Source organism: Lathyrus oleraceus, chromosome 5, assembly GCF_024323335.1.
Source record: "Lathyrus oleraceus cultivar Zhongwan6 chromosome 5, CAAS_Psat_ZW6_1.0, whole genome shotgun sequence".
Classification (NCBI taxonomy): domain Eukaryota; kingdom Viridiplantae; phylum Streptophyta; class Magnoliopsida; order Fabales; family Fabaceae; genus Lathyrus; species Lathyrus oleraceus.
In genome coordinates this window covers 149,525,519-149,545,158 of record NC_066583.1, presented here as the reverse complement: position 1 = coordinate 149,545,158, position 19,640 = coordinate 149,525,519, and the positions used below count along the sequence as shown (strand labels likewise).

Below are 19,640 nucleotides of genomic sequence, written 5' to 3'. Positions count from 1 at the left end.
GAGGTGACATAAAGAATTCTTTATAATAGACCATAACTCATACTCAAATCTTACAAATTTATCATGTGAGAGACTCGGATCTTCTAAAATCTAACCTAATCTAATCTATTTCCAAAAAAAGAAGAAAAATGATTAGTAATTTTTTGGATAATGTTAACTTGTGTCCTAAGAGCATATGTTAAAAAACTCACAAATAAAAAATTTGTATTGAAAAAATAAATAAAATGATTAATTATAACTTTTTAATAAATTCAATACCCAATTTCTAAAAATTTATTTCTATATTTATCTTGCTCTAATTTTTTTTTAAGTATTAGCACCCATTTAACCAACTAATTTATTTATGTGAATAATCTAGGCATTATTTTGAATGCCGACATGTGAGTAGTAATAACTAATAGTGAGTGACAAACAATCATGCATTTGAAAAGGAAAAGCGAAAGATTTCCCTTCATGTCAAAGAAAAGAATAGTGAAAAGGAAAGATGTGTACAGTGGTGGTGAGGAATTGGTTAGAGGAGATGAAGAAGAAGCGAAAAAATGGTTGGTAATGTTTGGCATGGGTCCCCCACCCGCATTCAATGCCATTGTTTCTGAATTATTATCTCTCTTTTCTCATTGGTACACAAATTTCAAAACTCTTCCTCGTCTCGTCCCTAACCTAAGCAAAGCTCACACACAGCATTCTCTTCCTTCCACCTGTCCACATCCAAAGCACTCTTCTTTTGTCTTCTCTTCCATTATTACTCTCTCTCTCTCTCTCTCTCCCCCCTTTCTCCTGCATCATAATTCTCTATCTCTCCCAAGTGTTTTCCAAGTGTTCACTGTTCATTTCTTTACTAAAAAAGGACAATCATGCAGGAGGTTGAGGTTGAAGCCGCCACCGCCGCTTCTCCACCACCTCCGCCTCGCCGTGTTCTTCTTATATCCGCCGGTGCTAGCCACTCTGTTGCTCTTCTCTGTAAGCTTTACTTTTTATTTTTATTTTTTTTATATTAGATTACGAACATGTCCTTTTGATTTATTTGTTTTGATTCTGAAATTCTGTCATTTTGAATGGAATGGATTGATTTTGTTAGTTTTTGAGTTGTGTGGTTATGGATTGGTTTTGATCCTTTTTACAGCTGGAAATGTTGTTTGCTCCTGGGGTAGGGGAGAAGATGGACAATTAGGTCATGGTGATACTGTTGATAGACTTTTGCCCACTCAACTCAGTGCATTGGATGCTCAACAAATTGTCTCTGTTGTTTGTGGAGCTGATCATACTATTGCTTATTCAGACTCACGTGTTGAAGTATATAGTTGGGGATGGTATGCATATTCTATCTCTTCTATTGTGTTTCTTTAAACTTCACTTTAATGGCAAAATGAAAATGCATCCTTTTCTGTCACTATTATGTAGCATATTTGTAACTGAAATTTGATTCTTTACTCACAAATTTAGAATTGTTTATTGATTCTTTAATGTAATATTGCTGTATTAGATTCAGCTTTATTAACTTAGTGTTTTTGTTATGCTTGATTTCTCTAAAAATATCACTTTATTAGATGAAGTGTGTGTTAGGTATTTGCCTTGTTAATTCGGAGTAACTACTATATAGTTAATCTTTTGAGAGAGAGAGAGAGAGAGGGTTTAGTCCTTAAAATAAGTTATATATTTTTCTTTTTTAAGATATATATTTGCACTCGCGCGTAATTCTCTTAATGCTAGGGTTAACACTTTCTCTAAGCGGTCCTCTGATTTCTGATTTTGTGAACATGATTATTGCACTTTAACCGTCCTTTTGTATTCCACAATTTGTGCAAAATGAAGTGAAATTTAATTTGGATGGAAGAATGAGAATGGAGATTTATTAGATTGTATGAAAACTCGTTTCACTGAATGAGTTCCTATTCTGGGATTGTAGTTTTTAATGATGTCATTGTTCACATTAAAAATTGTGTTAAGATCAATATTCTTAAATTTTAAGTAGATCTTGTTCTGATTTTTCCAGGGGTGACTTTGGACGGTTGGGTCATGGTAATTCTAGTGACTTGTTCATTCCCCAACCTATTAGAGCATTGCAAGGACTAAGGATAAAGCAACTTGTTTGCGGGGATAGCCACTGTTTGGCAGTTACCATGGAAGGCGAGGTTCAGAGGTTTGTAGTTCTTGACTTAGTTTTTATCTGTCTCGGCTTTAACTATTTACTATCAATTAATGTTTACTATTTCTGCACCGGTGAAGTTTATTTATTTTTCATTGAGTGCATATATAGAAAGTGACAGAGCAAGTGCATAGAACCATTTTGTACTGCATGCTATAGGCCCAATCTTTTTAATTTCCTTTCCTTTTCTTCTCTACTTACGGAACGAAAGGTTGAAGAGAATCTGATATTGGAACTGAAAGAGGTTGCTTTGATATTTGCGATGGCAAACACTAGTCATATTTTCATTACTTAGATTACTGATACACCCTTGATGGATTATATTTGCTTCCATGCACACATGCATGCATCTAATCAATAATTGAATATTCCATTTATAAGAGTCTTAATGCATATTGAAATTGTTGTGTGAGGATAAAGCCTGTCTTCTGCCGGTTGTTTGTAAGTGCTAGACACAAGTCATCTGCATCATCATGAAATTAGTAAGTTCATTCTCATTTCATCTGATCTTTGTGTTTCTTTTTTCTTTTGATCTCTACTCATTGTAGTTGGGGGCGGAATCAAAATGGTCAGCTTGGACTAGGCACTACGGATGACTCGCTTGTGCCACGAAAGATTCAAACATTTCAGGTACTATTTTCAGAGACATTCGTTAAGGTTATCTACAATAAATATAACTCAATGTGCTAGTAATCAACCATCAATCAATACCCAACAACAAGTTACTTTTACCATATGTCTAATTGCTTCTCATTTTAAAGAAATTTTAAGAAAGAGACTGAGGAAAAAAATGAAAGGCAACAGGAGTGAGACAAAACACTTATAACAATTAGATCAACTAGATAGAATGAGACAATCAAAATTTTTAGATGCTTTTTTTTTACAGAAACTCTTAGATAGTTAGACAGTTGAAAGTTCTAGAAACAGGGCTTGGATACAATTAGATCTGATAAGAGAACATGACTAACTGATCTGTCAGTACTTAGTCTTCAGGAAGCATTTGTAAATGTTAACAGTTTTATGGAAGTGTTCTCCACTTTAACATTTGAAAGAAGCGGCTAAGAACTAAAAGGAAAACCAATATTTCAATCTTCTCAAGAAACTACTAGTGACATTGCATAGAACATTTAAAAATATAATGCATCAAACAAATTATTTCATTAACTACTGACCTAATGTAAATGTTTATGTTGTAGGGAATACCTATCAAAATGGTTGCTGCTGGGGCTGAACATAGTGTAGCCATCACTGAAAATGGAGAGCTGTACGGATGGGGTTGGGGCCGATACGGAAACTTGGGACTGGGAGATAGAAATGATCGCAGTATTCCAGAGAAAGTTTCTTCTAATGATGTATGTTAATGTTCATAGACCGGTATCATTTTGACTTTTTTGGTTAGAGCCTAGAATGTGATATGTCAATTAGAACTTTAAAGATTTGACATGTATTGTTTGATTTAGTAGAAGAAGCAACATTTGCGAAATTAACTTTTTTCTCAATTGTCATTTTGTCTAGAAAATGTTAAGATGCACGAATAGTTGATGTGCATGTATACAAATGAATGGAAAAAAATTATTTTACTCTTTCCTTGTCTAAGTTTTGCTTGTTAAAAGTTGCAGTGTGACACGATGGTCATGGTTGCTTGTGGCTGGCGGCATACAATATCTGTTTCATCGTCTGGTGAACTATACACATATGGATGGAGCAAATATGGCCAACTAGGACATGGAGATTGTGAGGATCATCTTGTGCCTCACAAGCTTCAAGCCTTGAGTGATAAGCTAATTTGTCAGGTGGTCCTTTAATTTTAACCAGACTTGGCACCTAACTTGCAATTTCTGATATTATTTGGATGCATTGGGATTTCCCTTCGCTCTGTTTGTTCAGTAGGTGTTATTTTCAACCATATATGTTATGTGCCACTGCTAGTGCTGCGCTGATTTGATTTTTTTCCACCTTTTAAATTGGATATGATTTCTGCTGGTTGTAAAAGACTAGCAAAAATTGACTCAATTTTCTTTTGTTCTATCTAAAACCTGCGAACTTGGTGTAATGTATTTGGTGTTAGATAGATAAAGTGGTCAAATGTAGTTGTGTTTATTTTGTTACTGAACTTTGCTTAAATTCTTTCAGGTGGCAGGTGGTTGGAGGCATACTATGGCACTCACAACTGGTGGAATTCTTTATGGATGGGGCTGGAATAAGGTTGGCAGTATTTTTTTTTCCAACTATAATGTGAACGTTTGTGTTGTTACAAGTATTTGTTGAATTACGGACAAAACAGAGGATTAATCACATTTGGTGACTGATAATAGACTGCACATAGTGTATGCAGAGAGCTAAAATATATACTACTTAGTTAAAAAGATGACTTGAGACTTTAATCTATGTCTAAACAATCACACGCATTGAAAATTGCCACTTCACTTATTTTTCCTTTGATTTTAGTTTGGACAAGTTGGAGTTGGTGACAATGTTGATCGCTGTTCTCCTGTGCAAGTGAAGTTTCCCCATGATCAGGTACCTGAAAGCTGAAACTCTGATACTCTTCGTCTCTTTATTTTTTTCATTTGGAAATTTGTTAATTTCTCTTTAAAAGCCAAAACTGCCAAGTGTTTGATTTATATTTGTGCAAATTTTTGTTTGGCTTGACAGAAAGTAGTTCAAATGTCATGTGGGTGGAGACACACAATTGCTGTTACTGAAAAAGACAATGTATATTCTTGGGGAAGAGGCACAAATGGGCAACTTGGGATTGGCGATACCGTTGACTGGTAATTGCATATAAAACTGAAGAAATATTTTGGACTAAAAGGCTTTTACTTCATTGATTTGTTACTTTTTCTTCATATTTTTGCTGAATTCACTTTGGAGACATCCTTTTATTTTGGTTGTAAAGATACGTTTCAAAAGTGAAACAGTTAATTTTTAGTGGCGTTAACTTTATTTTGGGTCAAGACAGCACAGAGATTTGAACCCCATGAGTTTCAAACTGCCCAATTTCATGAACCAGCTCACTCCTGGTGGTTTATGGTTATTCTAACTAACTGCTTCAAACAACACCTTTTAATTGAAATAGATTAATTGCTTTGTTGAGTTTAAACTAGCTCTTGTTTAATTGGGAAGAATTTGATATCGTTTTGGTAAGGACAACTGTTGTTAATCTGTTAGTTAAAGTTCTTATGGTTGAGGTACTAGGTAGTACTTTTGCTCATGAGGTGAGTAGTTAGACTCTTAATGGTTGTAGCCGATCCTACCTAATGTGAGAAAGCTTGGTTGTTGTTGGAGTTTGGAAAGTAAAAACTAGCTTTCATAATGTAGTTAGCTATTGCAATAAAGATTAATATCATAAAATTTGTTGCACCATCTTACCCTATTCTTTTATGTCAAATAATATTTGTTCAATTATGGACACAGGAAGATAACTCCGTGCTCCTTATTTTGCCCTTGTAACGAAATTGATTTTTGTGGCAACCATGACTATATATTTTAGTAGAAAAAGTTATACTGCCCAAAGATTATATTTTAGTCGTTTTTGGATTTGTAGGAATAGTCCAAAGATTATCGAGGCTTTGAGTGTTGATGGATCTTGTGGGCAGCACATAGAATCCTCAAACACAGATCAATTATCAGGTGCTTTGTTGTTCTCATCAATAATATTTTCCATCTTATTTACGTTTTCTGGCCGTGACTGATATTAGTACTATTTGATAGTGTAATTTAGATTCATATATTTCAATTTCCTTTTTATTTTGTCTAACAATTTTGCATTATGCTAACTGTTTTTTTCTCACTAAATAGGAAAAATCTTTGCCTCCTTAGCTGAGAGATATGCAGTTGTACCAGATGAAGCTGTAAGTATCTCGTTTTAGCATACACTATTTCTTAATACCAGAGTTAATGTAAGAGTGATTGAAAATATGTTGTTGGCGTTAGCTGTCAACAAGATTTTAGGAACTATAATAGAAATATAGTTATTAATTGTTAATTACCATGATTTGGCTATAATTATTCTGGTTTAGTTATAATTAGAAATAGGTTTTCTGTGTATATAAATATAATCTATTCCCTTCTTGTAATATACGATTGAAATAATATGAAAGTTTTATATCAGTTTAACATGATATCAGCCGCCGGGTCTTAATCCTGACCTACGGTAACACTTTCCATCCTTCTTCCATGGCCGACTCGGATTCAAACTCCGATGAGGTTACCTCGTCTTCCATTCTTGCTGAATTGACGACGAAAATGACGGAAGTTCTGAATCGTGCGTCAGCCCCGTCACAAATTGGCTCTGACCATACGGTGGCACCGATTGGCATCAAGTTAGATGGCGACAACTATCCCCTTTGGTCCCAGGTGGTCGAGATGTATATCTCGGGCAAAGACAAACTAGGGTATATCAATGGAGATCTCCCGCAACCCCCTCAAACAGATCCTACGTTTCGACGTTGGCGGACTGACAACGCGATTGTTAAGGGATGGATAATCAACTCAATGGACTCTTCTCTAATCAGCAACTTTATTCGCTTCTCCACTGCCAAGCTGGTGTGGGATGCAATTGCGACCACGTACTTTGATGGCAGTGACACCTCCCAGGTGTATGACCTTCGGCGACGGGTGACACGTCTTAAACAAGCCGGTGGTTCTCTTGAAAAATATTATAACGATCTCCAAGGACTTTGGCGTGAGATAGATTTTCGTCGTCCAAATCCGATGACATGTCAAGTTGATATCCAACACTACAATACACTTATCCAAGAAGAACGAGTGTATGTGTTTTTGGATGGACTTGATGACCGCTTAGATAATATCAGAAGCGATGTTTTACAAATGAAACCGTTTCCAACAGTGGAGCAAGCATATGAACATGTTAGGAGGGAAGCTCTTCGTCAGGCAGTGATGACAGACAACTCCAATGAATTATCTGGAGTAGTTCTCGCATCTAAGGGTCTCAAATTACATAGCAGTAAGATACTTTCTCAATCCAAACATAAAGAACCATCTAATGGCACTAAGTGCTCTCATTGTGGAGGTAACAAACATACTAGCGAGACCTGTTTTAAGCTTCATGGATATCCAGACTGGTGGACAGATTTTCAGACTCGAAAGCGTCGCGATACGACTGATAGCAACCCGGGAAAAGCTGCAGTAGCTACTGTCGAACCCCATCTTTCCCTCATTCCAAAATCAAGTTCCCACACCACTGAAGGTAATGTTCTGATTTGCTCTAATCATGATGATGACTCTAATGCATGGATACTTGATTCCGGAGCTACCGATCATATGGCGTTCGATGCTGCTGATTTTTCTGAACGTTCAACCCCTCTGCGCTCAAGTATTGCCAACGCAAATGGTGGTTTATCGGCGGTAACAGGGGCTGGAACTGTGATGTTATCACCAGCCCTTTCGCTTTCAAATACACTACTTGTTCCCTCTCTATCTCATAAGTTGTTGTCTGTGAGTCAAGTTACAAAAGACTTGAACTGTGTTGTGCTGATTTATCCATTTTTTTGTTTCCTTCAGGATATTCTCACGTAGGAGATCATTGGGCGTGATACTAAGAGAGGGGGACTTTACTATATGGAGGATTTTAGTGTAGGCCGAGCGCATCACATGCATTATCCAAGAAACAATAAAATGGAGCAAGTCTTACTTTGGCATCGCCGATTAGGCCATCCTTCGTTTGGCTACCTGAAACATGTGTTCCCAAGCTTATTTTCAGATACATCTTTGTTGAACTTCAAATGTGAAGCTTGTATTTTAGCCAAGAGTCATTGAGTTACGTTTCCATCAAGTATGAATAAAAGTAATGTTCCGTTTGCTTTAATCCATTCTGATGTATGGGGTCCATCCCCAAAATCTTCTATCTCTGGTTATCGGTGGTTTGTGATATTTGTTGATGATTGCACTCGAATGACTTGGATTTATTTGTTGAAACAAAAAAATGAAGTGATACACATATTTCAACAATTCCATAAAATGATTCAAACTCAATATTCAAAGAAAATTAAGATCCTTCGCTCTGATAATGGTGGGGAGTTTGTAAATCATCAATTCCATGAGTATTTCAAAAAACACGGACTTATTCACGAAACCACGTGTCCACAAACCCCATAACAAAATGGTGTTGCAGAACGAAAAAATCGCCATATTCTTGAAATTGCCCGTGCTCTTTTACATGGAGCACATGTGCCTCACCACCATTGGACTGACGCTGTTACTACAACAGTATATCTCATCAATCGGATGCCATCGAAGGTCCTTGAATTTAAAACTCCGCTGCAGACCTTGTCCACATTTGTACCGCTGTCTACAATACAAATGCTGCCACCTCGAGTCTTTGGGTGTGTTGCGTTTGTTCACCTACATAAAAACCAGCGTACAAAGCTTGATCCACGTGCCATTCGCTGCCTGTTTTTGGGATATGGTGTACACCAGAAAGGGTATCGTTGCTATGACCCTATTACTCGACGCATTTATGTAACTATGGATGTTACATTCTTGGAATTTGACCATTTCTACTCATCTGTATCACCCAATTCTTCTCTTCAGGGGGAGACACCAGAAGAAGAGTCGAATTGGTCGACATTTGTCTGGTTCAAAGATATTGATATACCTTCAACTGAAGTCTTTGGTGATTCTTGTCAAACTCAAACAGACCATATGAGTCCTGAAGTTGAAGTATCAGAATTCCCCCCCTCTCCAGTACTCAACGATCCATCTCCTGAGAATATCATTGAGGTAAACTCTCCTATATCTCATAATAATAATAATAATAATAATAATGGTGATATCTCTGTTAGCTATGAATTACCTCACAGGCATAATCGGGGAAAACCACCGAAGCGTTACTCTCCTGAAGAAGAGGATCATAGATCAAGGTATCCAATTGCTAATTATGTCTCTATGAAGGACTTGTCTGAACCCCTTAAGAAATTTGCAAATGAGTTGTCTTCATACAGTGTACCTAGCAACGTTGAAGAGGCCATTGAAGACCCTAGATGGGTTCAAGCTATGAATGAAGAAATGGAGGCATTGAACAAGAATGCGACATGGACTCTTGTCCCTTTACCAAAAGGAAAGAAACCAGTAGGGTGTAAGTGGGTTTTCTCTATCAAGTACAAAGCTGATGGGTCTATTGAAAGGTACAAAGCAAGATTAGTGGCTAAAGGCTTTACAAAACATATGGCGTAGACTATCAAGAAACTTTTTCACCTGTTGCCAAGTTGAGCACTGTCAGAGTTCTTTTATCTCTTGCAGTAAATCTGGATTGGCCATTGCATCAGTTAGACGTGAAAAATGCATTTCTCCATGGGCACTTGAAAGAAGTAATATATATGGATATCCCTCCGGGATACATGACAAATTATGAGACTAAGGTGGTTTGTAAATTGCAACGCAGTTTGTACGGCTTGAAGCAATCTCCTAGAACGTGGCTTGGGAGATTGAACCTGGCAATGAAAAAATATGGCTTCCAACAAAGCAACGCAGATCATACGTTGTTTCTGAAACATCGTCAAGGTAAGGTCACAACTTTGATTGTGTATATAGATGATATGATTATTACAGGAGATAACTCTGAGGAAATAGCAAAATTTCAAAAACAACTTGCAACCGAATTTGAGATGAAAAATCTAGGTGGGCTCAAATATTTTCTAGGTATTGAAGTTGCTAGGTCGAAGAAAGGCATCCTTTTATCTCAACGAAAATATATCCTAGATCTTTTATCAGAAGTTGGGCTACTAGACTGTAAACCTGTAGATACTCCAATTGTCCAGAACCACCAACTTGGAGAATATCCAGACCAAGTGCCAACAAACAAAGGAAGGTACCAAAGATTGGTTGGCAAACTTACTTACTTATCTCATACACGACCTGATATAGCGTATGCGGTAAGTGTAGTAAGTCAATTTATGCACAACCCGAGTAAAGATCACATGGACGCGGTAATTCGAATCATGCGGTACTTGAAGTCCTCGCCTGGAAAAGGCTTGATGTTCACAAAGAATAATCATGTACAAGTTGAAGGTTATACAGACGCTGATTGGGCAGGAGATATCACCAACAGAAAATCCACCTCAGACTATTTTACCTTTGTTGGAGGAAATTTGGTTACATGGAAAAGTAAGAAACAAAAGGTTGTAGCATTATCAAGTGCTGAAGCAGAGTTTCGAGGGATGGCTAAAGGTCTTTGTGAGCTTCTTTGGCTTCGAAGATTGTTAATTGAAATTGGCTTTGCTCCGAACAATGCGATGAACCTTTTTTGTGACAACAAGTCTGCAATTGAAATTGCTCATAATCCGGTTCAACATGATCGGACAAAACATGTTGAAATAGATCGACACTTCATTAAGCAAAATTTGGAGACCAAGATAATTCAATTCCCGTTTGTTAAATCTGAAGATCAATTAGCAGATATACTCACAAAAGCTGTATGTAGCATAGACTTCTACAACGCACTTGACAAGTTGGGCATTCGAGATCTCTATGCACCAACTTGAGGGGGAGTGTTGGCGTTAGCTGTCAACAAGATTTTAGGAACTATAATAGGAATATAGTTATTAATTGTTAATTACCATGATTTGGCTATAATTATTTTGATTTAGTTATAATTAGAAATAGATTTTCAGTGTATATAAATATAACCTATTCCCTCCTTGTAATATACGATTGAAATAATATGAAAGTTTTATATCAGTTTAACATATGTTAGTAGGAACAACTTTGCACATAGTTTAAGTAAAATAGAAAGAAAGGGATAACAACTTGTGAGAACTATATGTATAGTCGGTCATTTGACTTGGTATGAGAGATGCACATTTTATGCTAAGATTATAAAGACATATTGTTGAGTCACGCTGACTTGTATGATTTGGCAGGCGTCACTGCAATCTGTAGATAGGCTCGATCTTAGTGTCCCAGAGAGTGATGTCAAACGGATCAGAGTTTGATTTACTAACGAGTAAAGGTCTCCTTTTGACGAGAACGATGCATCCAATCAAAGTCTCTGCCTCAGCAGTCCATGGGGATCAGCTTCAACTTCTCTATCATTTTGGCTATTAACATGATTATTGTAAAGTAATATATATCCATTATTATGAAAAATATTGCATATGATATGACTCTTCTATATATATTATTAATCAACAAGAATACATTTACAATGTCCTGGTATAAAATTTTGTTTCAAGATGTATTTATGATGATGATGCTTATTCTAGGAAAGAAAGGGGAGAAAATATGATCTAATGGATACAGTAGCTACAAAAAATCTAGATATACAAACCAACCAGTTGGGATTAGGATTTGGATCCATGGCAAATTCAGACTGAGTACATCAATAATTGTTGGATTGAGATCAGGAGGAGTTGAAAGCAAGTAGTTTTGTTTTTAATTTTAAGAATTCTTAAATACCAAGCTTGAAATATGGACTGTCCAATCTCGATCCAACGGCTACTAATGTGTTGATTGAGAGAATGCTTCAAACTTACAACTGCAGCAAATCCAAATCGAACTTGTTAGGAGTTGCGGCATGTTGCTGAAGGGACACTGCTTGAATAGTTGAGTATTGGTAAGATCTTGGACTCAGAATTGATCAGCGAGTTAGTTTATATGGTTAGTGCATCAAATTATATATCTCCATAAAGTTGAGATTTTAACATGAAAAAAAAAATACTTACCTACAGTTCCTTTAGCTACTATGCATTCTGCACTGATTTCCAAAAACATAAAACTGCCAAAATTGCATGACATTCAATATTATTACATCATGAAGAAGAAATTGATTCTCTAGATTAGTTCATCTTTCATCTTGTTAGTAGTGTTTTTAAATAGGATTTACTTGTTAGTTTCCGAATAAAGTTATATGGCTGTATCCTCACAGTAAGCTAAGAGTGTGACTATCTTTTCCTTTATATTGTAGTCTCGAATACTATTCATTAATGAAATTGGACAACAATTCCATTTTTATGTTAACCCTATTATAGGTCTCAACTATCTTATTGTTACTCCCAAGCTCCAACGATTCCTATTATGATGCATGGAGTAGATCAATGCGTCGAGCTTCTGGTTTGAAGAACAAGCTTGTGTTCATTGATGACTGCCTATTCCTGACAATTTGGATTTGAATCGAGCTAATTGAAAAATGTGCAATCATCTTATTCATTATTGTCTTATCAATTATGTTTTTGAACCTATTGCACAAACTATAATCTTTCATGGTAATGCTATTGCTGTATGGGAAGAGTTCTTTCAGAAATTTTCTAAAGCTTTCAGGGTTCACATTTCAACCCTTCAATCTCAAATCAACAACCTCAAACAAAATCCTAGAAGTGTTTTAGATTATTTCATTGAAATGAAGATTCTAGGGGAAGAATTGAGTTCTCATATATGAATGAACAATTTTCTATTCTAAAGACTCAAATTCTTATGATGAAACACCCTCTTTATATTAATAAGGCATATTTTTTGGTTGTTCAGGAAGAAAGTCATAATAATTCTAATATTTCCATTGAAGAACCTACCAGACTTATCAATTCCTTTGATTCAAGAAGATCTAAGGCTGTGGTAGAGGTTCAAATAACAAGAATAACATGTTTTCCACACATTGCAATATTCATTGTCACACAATTGATTTTTGCTATCAAGCATGAACATTCAAATTTCAATAAACCTAGTTCATAAGTAAATGCCTCTTTAAGTGACGTTTATGATGTTTGAGCTCTAATTGATAACACTAAGGTGGTTTTAATAAGTCAAAATGATGGAATTACTAAAAAAAAGTATGACCGCATTGTTTTCTTGTTCCAACAAACAAACTTAATAGCCTTAGTATCTCATAGTGGTTCAGGTTCTAAGTTAAAGTCAATGATGTTTCTATTACTCGTGATGGTATCTCATAATGGTTTAGGTTCTAAGCAAGTTAAAGTTAATGATGCTTCTATTACTCATGATGGTTGTTCACCATTTGAGCCTTCCACTTTAGGAGTCATATCTTGTTCTTTATACAATTTTTGAATTATTGACTCAGGGGCCAATTATCACATATATTCATATGTTCATCATATACATATAAGTGGTTGTTTTTTAGAACTCCATGACACAAGGTTGGATCTACAGAAGATGCAAGAGCAAGAAGTAGACATGTGATAGATAGTCTGGATCACTTGTCCAATCCGAGTCACTATAAGTCCTTGGAAAGAATTTGCATGCTAATTGGAGATGGAGAAAGGAGCAAGCCATGTGTTTTGGTGCCACTGAGGTATCACACAATTCTCTTTACAACAGACCAACGAGAATTCAAAGGAGAGGTCATGAATTGACATGCTTTGTTAACACTAAAATCAATGTCATATTTTGTGAGAGTCACATATTGGATGACCCCAACCATGGACCTATACAGATGAGGATCTGAGAGAAGAGGATAACCATCCTTGCTTAGAATTCAATTGCTCATCATTGGAGTAGACACCATTTTCATTGCTCATCTTGGCTCGAGCAAGGAGGTCGCAAATATATTTGGTCAAAGCATACGACCAGTGGACAAATGCTTGGCTTAAATGCCTAAGAAGTACTTAGGCTTACCCATATTTTTAAGGGCAAAAGTAACATGAAGAGGATCAATCAACTTGTGGATTAGACTAAAAGATGACTATGTGATAAGTATCCTATCCCAAAAATTGTCATCCCCTTTCATCTAACCTTTTAGTTTAAGGTTCATCTGCATTCATGAACACCCATATCATCTAGTGTACTATCATCATCATAGATTCAAAGGTTTGAGGTTGATTATACTTAACAAGGAGTTAGGGTTTGCTTGAGGATCAAACCCTGGGGATTATGATACTGCAGTCATTGTGGAGAGCCCATTATGATGATCAAAAGTGTAAAACCCGAGTTTCTAGATGCTCGAGGCCTTGGAGCTTGAACCTTAGAGTTCAGTCCATGATAAACCCTAATTTTTGACCTCGAGGTTTGTGAATCTTATGGTTTGCTTTGAGAGAGTTGAAAATCCTAGTTTGGCTCATGACATTGATGATTTTTTACTCACTTGGTTTGAGGTTTTTGGTTATTATTTGACTTGAGGTTTGACGTATCTAAGTCCTAGTCCATGGTGCCTTGTGATTGGCCTAGAGACATGCTTACTTCATATTTCACTGCATATTGTCTTTGATTCATTGGTCATCTAGGTCACGATAGATGGTCCATTAATCTTTGAATCATTCAATCAATTTTTTAATTCATTTTTGGTAGATTCTTATATCATTGGAGTTCTATTCATTTCACTAAGTCCATAGTCATTTTCATCCATACAATTCAAACCATTAAATATCATTCAATTTCATTTAAATTCAATTCAAATGTCATTTCTATTCATATTTTGTTCATTTCATTACAAAAATGTCAATGTACATGCAAAAATCACAAATTTGGCCAAAATTTGTTACAGTAGATTTTTGGTGAACATTTGACTTTTTGGTCAACCAATTGACCAAAGTCAACTAACCCTACCTTGACCCCCTAAGACCTATTTACATCCATCTTGCCTTGATTCATCACCAAAATTCATGTTTTCCTTGGATTTCTTCATGACCAAGTAACTTGGTCCATGACCATGTCCATGACCAGGACAAACCACCAAATGGACCTTGTAGCAGACCACCACTTAAACCTACAAGAAGCCTTAAGAAACAATATATTTTCCATACATAAACGTTGATTCATTACACGATTCAAAATCCCATAAATAATTTTCAATCCTTTGCATTCAACCATTAATTCAAATTGCATACATAAGCCATATATTCAAAATTCCATAACCATACATAACCCTACATTCCAACTTCAAACAATGTCAACTTCAAAATTAAAACCATTTAAATACACAGTTTGAATTCCATACACAATCACAAATCCATTCCAAGCATAACAATCATATTCCACATGGCCTTTGATCAAGTAACAATCAACATAATCCACCTGCAACAAAATTCTAAAACTCAGTGCTTAACAAACATCACATAACAGAGTTATAACAATTTCAATGTGCAAATTCATAACAGAGAGATGATTCTCCTTATATCAATTAAACAAAACCATCAAGTTTTTCACCCTTCAACCCAATTTCAACTAATTTCACTGTTATGTTTTCTAGTAGAACCAACTCACCTTATAACTAACAAATCGTTTTAACATTTGCATTTACTAACAAAATTTCGATTTCCCTAACTAACTAACATTAGAATTTCGATTTCCCTAACTAACTAACATTTGCATTTACTAACAAAATTAACAACATTTCATTTCATTCCAATTTCACTCTAATAGATTTTCTAATTTCTAACTAACTCAATGTGAATTTTAGTTGAATTTGCATTTGCATTTATAACCGAATTTGAGAACCAAAACTCTATAAGTCCCAATCACACTTCAATCACACGGATTCATGATTCATTTTTCACCACTCTCGGATTTTCAAGTTTCATTCTCTGAGAACCTTCTTCTTCACCCTAACCTACAGCTCCTTCAACATACTCATTGAAGCTTCACCTTGAAGCTTCAACAGAGTAGAGCTTGACTCTCTCTCTCTCTCTCTCTCTCTCAACCACGGTTCAATCTCACAACTCAGAATTTTCAGAAGAATTGAGAAAAGTAGAAGAGAAGAACGAATAAGAGGAAGGAATTTCAAGAGGAAGAAGATTGCATACCTAATTCCGGTGCTCTGCGTCTTCTTCGGTAAGTCTTCATCTTCTTCTTCTTCATTGTTTCTCCATGTAGAAGTTACCGATATGTAGTATAAGGTTAGGGGAATCAAAGGCATAACCCCGGGGGCTTTGATTCCGAGAATTCGTGATTTAATTTCATGCTTTAGCTCCTAGGGTTCTTGCATTGTTTGTTTTGATTTGAGTGTTTAAGGAAGAATTAGTTTTCGTTATGGAGATTTTTGGATTCAGAAGAGAAAAATGGTTTAGATGATGTGTTTAATCGTGGTTATGGAGGTGCCTCTGCCGCCAGAAACGGCCTCCGGCATGACGATGAGTAATTTTCGAACACAAAAATTCTTTTAAGTGGGGGAAAACTGTAATGCCCCTATTATTTAAGTAATTTATTTAATTGTATGCGTGATTTAGTAGTTATACGAGAATTGTGTTTTTTTTGGAGTTGGGGTAATTTAGTAAATTACTAGGTTAAGAACTGTGAGAGCACATAAATATTATTTTATTTATTACTTAAGTTTTCTGTAGTAAAATAAAATAATAGAAAGCAGAGAATTATAATTATTTAATTGACTATTCATCTAATTTAAATATGCGATTAATTACTATACATTGTCAGTGTAAAAAGTTTTACACAGTCGGTTCATCACCATCACCCGTTTGTATTACTTTTTAGATTTTTAAAATAAAAGTCAAACTTCTTTTAATATCCAACGCCTATGTGATGGTGTAAAACTCTTTTATCCTAACAGTGTATTTCAATTAATCTCTTTAAATATTTATTTAATTTAAATAATTATTTAAAGAATTAATAAAAGAATGAATAATTTTGTGATTAATAGAAAGTAGAAGGTAGAAGGAGAGAGAAATAGATTTATTTGGGTAAAAAACATATTTTTGAAAAATGAGTCTATATAAATACTAAAAGTTGTGACAAAATTATGTTAGAATTCAATTTTGTCAAGACGTGAAAGAGGCATAAGGTTTTTGGAATTGTGAAGAATTTGGGAGCAAGGAATCAAATGGATTTTCAGGGAGTTCAGTTTTACGGCAAATTCGAGGTAAGATGGGAGATTGTTTACAGTTAGATGGATTCAGGCTTCCAAGATAGATATGGTTTCTTACCCTCCTATCAGCGTCCTTAGGGATTGTTATGAGTTTCCCTAATTTTTATTTTTTATGAATTATGAGCTATGCTGTTTTCTTGCATATTGAATTATGTTGTGTTGTTGTTGTTCTATGTTTGATCGTAGACCAAATTGGGGGATTTGGGATAAACCCCCTAGACCAAATTGGGGGATTTGGGATAAACCCCCTAAGAGCTCTATACCTCATTGTTGGAGGTAATAACCTTATGATATGATATGATTACATGATTATTTGGTTTTTCTATTGATTTGCTTGCTATTATGTTGGAACTTGTCCCAGGGTTTAGAACCACTCCGTTAGGGCCATTGGATTCCCCTGATTGGTGATTTCTGGATATGAATTGTGTTTCCAAATTGTCTTTTTCCGAGTGGACCATTTTTTTTTGAAATTTCTCTAAAATTACAGAACTTATTTTTTAAACTGTTTTATGAAGAAATCCATTTTTTGGCGAAAATCTCAAACAGTAAAAGAATGTATCTTTTTAAATCAGACGTATAGAAAGATCGAAAATATGTTCAATAGGGAGAAAAACACAGAAAATCACAGGTAACCATATAAGGGGGTTGACTATCTTATTTAAGACATAACTTGAGTTTCGTAAGTCGGTTTGAGATGCGCCAATTACATTGGAAAGCTAACACAATAATCTTTCTTTTGAAGTAGAGATATCGATCCTAGAAGCGCTATAACGGTAGCAACACGCTTGTTTTTATACCATAGTCGTTGTCAATTTCAGTCTTGTGTTGATCTTCATGTTTCAAGCATAACTTGAGTTTCGTAAGACCTTTTAGAATTCCGTTAGTTGCATTAGGAAGAGGGTTCAATGATATTTTTAACTGAAATTTTCATAATTTTTCACGAGTATACAAGTTTTTGTGTCATTTTGAAGTCAGACAAAACATTATGCCCGATGCGAGAACCCGTTCTTGTTGATTGATTAAACTGATTCGATTGGTGTATTAAGTCCTGAAATAAAAATCATATTCTTAAAATAGCTTCTCTAAGATTTCCGGAACATATTTATTTGCTTGATTCCGACTCTGTTTGATATTTTAAATAATTATTTGAATATGATGTGTGACTAGTAGAAACACGATTTTCGGACTGTTTGATGAGTTTAGAGTTGTAAATTAAGAAGCCTTGAGTTGTTTAGAGTTGTGAGAGTGTAATTGATAGTTTGATAGGTTTTAGAGTTGCCTTTGAGTAACTCTGATATGTTTTAGAGTTGTGTTGGTATGCCTCAGTGCTAAGGGTTATTACCCTATTGATGGTCTAACATAAGTAATAATAGTGGGTTACTCTATTGATGAGTTTTTGAGACATTTTCTTGCGACGTTTCCTGATTTTTGGCATTTTCGACTTTTTTGATATTTTAGACATTTATGGCGTTTTCCATGTTTTAGACATTTTCTGGAGCTTTTGAGTTCAAGAATATTTTGGTGGTGTTTTTTTGAGTATCTTGTGGCGTTAGAGTCATTTTGGTGACCTTAGAGTCACTTTTGAGTAAATTGAGGAAATTGCTTGTCATTTCCTAGTTGATATCACTCGTGAATTTTTTAAACCTTTTTGAGACATTTTGAAAAAAATCATGAATTTTGGACAATTTCGAGAAATTGTGAGTTTTTGAGAGTTTTGAGAAATTTTGAGTATTTGAGAGTTTTTGAGAAACTACGAGTCTCTGAGACTTTTTGAGTTGTTTTGAGTAATTTGATGAGTTGAAAATATTTGATAATAATATAGACTTATCTTGTTCGATAAACAATTAATTTGTTTTTGAAAATAGATTTTGAGTATAGTAATCCATAGAAAGATTATTGTGATGACCTTGAATGACGTTTTGAGTTAGTAATCTAGAGAGAGATTATAGTGATGACCGAGTATGGAGAATTATAGGTTCGAGAGTGGAACCTTATGTGAATGATTGTGACTTGTGTTTGTTATGATTTTGAGATGATATCAATGTTGCATGTTGTGTTGTTTGTGATCATGCATTCATGTATTTCGGAGATAGGTAGGACTTCGGTCCAGTGATAGCCTGGTTCAGAGAGAGACTATGATGGTCTCACGTCAAGAGAGGAACATGGTTCAGAGAGGAACCAGAGACATGGAATATCAGTAACATACCTTTGATCCCAGTGATTTTGGTAACACGTGCATATGAGATGAAGATGGTCACATTGCATTGCATCTACATCATGATCTGTTTGATTGTGATTGAGAATACTGTTATATTCGTGATTACTATCTTATCTTGTTGTTATGCACCAATAATAATTGTTAGATGTATTCTCACTCATGTTTGTTGTTATGACGTATGTGGTCATCGGGAGTACAAACAATCAGGTATAAGAGTAGCTGCTGAGTAAGGGATGATGTCTATGCTCCATTTAGATTGGATCTTAGAGGAGTCACTCTGATATGTAGTATTGGGGATGGGATGCCCCCTTTTATTGTGTGATATTTGGTTTTGTTTTGTTGGAGTTGTTGTTGAGACTTTATGTTGGAATTTGTTTAATTCTGCTGCGTATTTGCAGGACTTTTTAGTTTTCTTTGAAGTTTTACGTTTACTCTAATATTTGATTTTAAGGTTAAATATATGATACCCCTGCAATGTTAGTGAAATTCGG

General features: G+C 35.3%; 1 protein-coding gene and 1 long non-coding RNA gene across 3 annotated transcripts; one reads left to right on the top strand and one right to left on the bottom strand.

Annotated features, from left to right (window-relative positions):
• The first annotated feature begins 487 nt into the window (after window positions 1-487).
• On the top strand, window positions 488-11,313 carry LOC127079116 (ultraviolet-B receptor UVR8). 2 transcript variants are annotated; one of them, XM_051019536.1, is made up of 12 exons: window positions 488-960; window positions 1,124-1,310; window positions 1,994-2,140; window positions 2,695-2,776; window positions 3,343-3,498; window positions 3,760-3,939; window positions 4,280-4,351; window positions 4,595-4,666; window positions 4,802-4,920; window positions 5,694-5,779; window positions 5,948-6,000; window positions 11,029-11,313. In XM_051019536.1, the coding sequence occupies exons 1-12, from the start codon at window positions 855-857 to the stop codon at window positions 11,098-11,100; spliced, it is 1,332 nt and encodes a 443-aa protein (XP_050875493.1). In that variant the 5' UTR covers window positions 488-854; the 3' UTR covers window positions 11,101-11,313. The 2 variants fall into 2 exon arrangements, with proteins under 2 accessions (XP_050875493.1, XP_050875494.1); XM_051019537.1 differs by having other exon boundaries at window positions 492-960; window positions 3,766-3,939.
• A 3,573-nt stretch (window positions 11,314-14,886) lies between these two features.
• On the bottom strand, window positions 14,887-16,478 carry LOC127079115 (uncharacterized). Its single transcript, XR_007787901.1, has 2 exons — window positions 15,856-16,478; window positions 14,887-15,127 (listed from the first exon to the last, which is right to left on the bottom strand). It is a non-coding gene; the product is annotated as an uncharacterized LOC127079115 (long non-coding RNA).
• Window positions 16,479-19,640: the final 3,162 nt, after the last annotated feature.

What these genes read in the sequence shown, in the direction of transcription:
- LOC127079116 (XM_051019536.1), top strand. Translation starts at nt 855, where the DNA reads ATGCAGGAGGTTGAGGTTGAAGCCGCCACCGCCGCTTCTCCACCACCT. An exon ending in GAAGTATATAGTTGGGGATG is followed by an intron (nt 1,311 to 1,993) that starts GTATGCATATTC and finishes TGATTTTTCCAG; the next exon opens with GGGTGACTTTGGACGGTTGG. An exon ending in AAACACAGATCAATTATCAG is followed by an intron (nt 5,780 to 5,947) that starts GTGCTTTGTTGT and finishes CTCACTAAATAG; the next exon opens with GAAAAATCTTTGCCTCCTTA.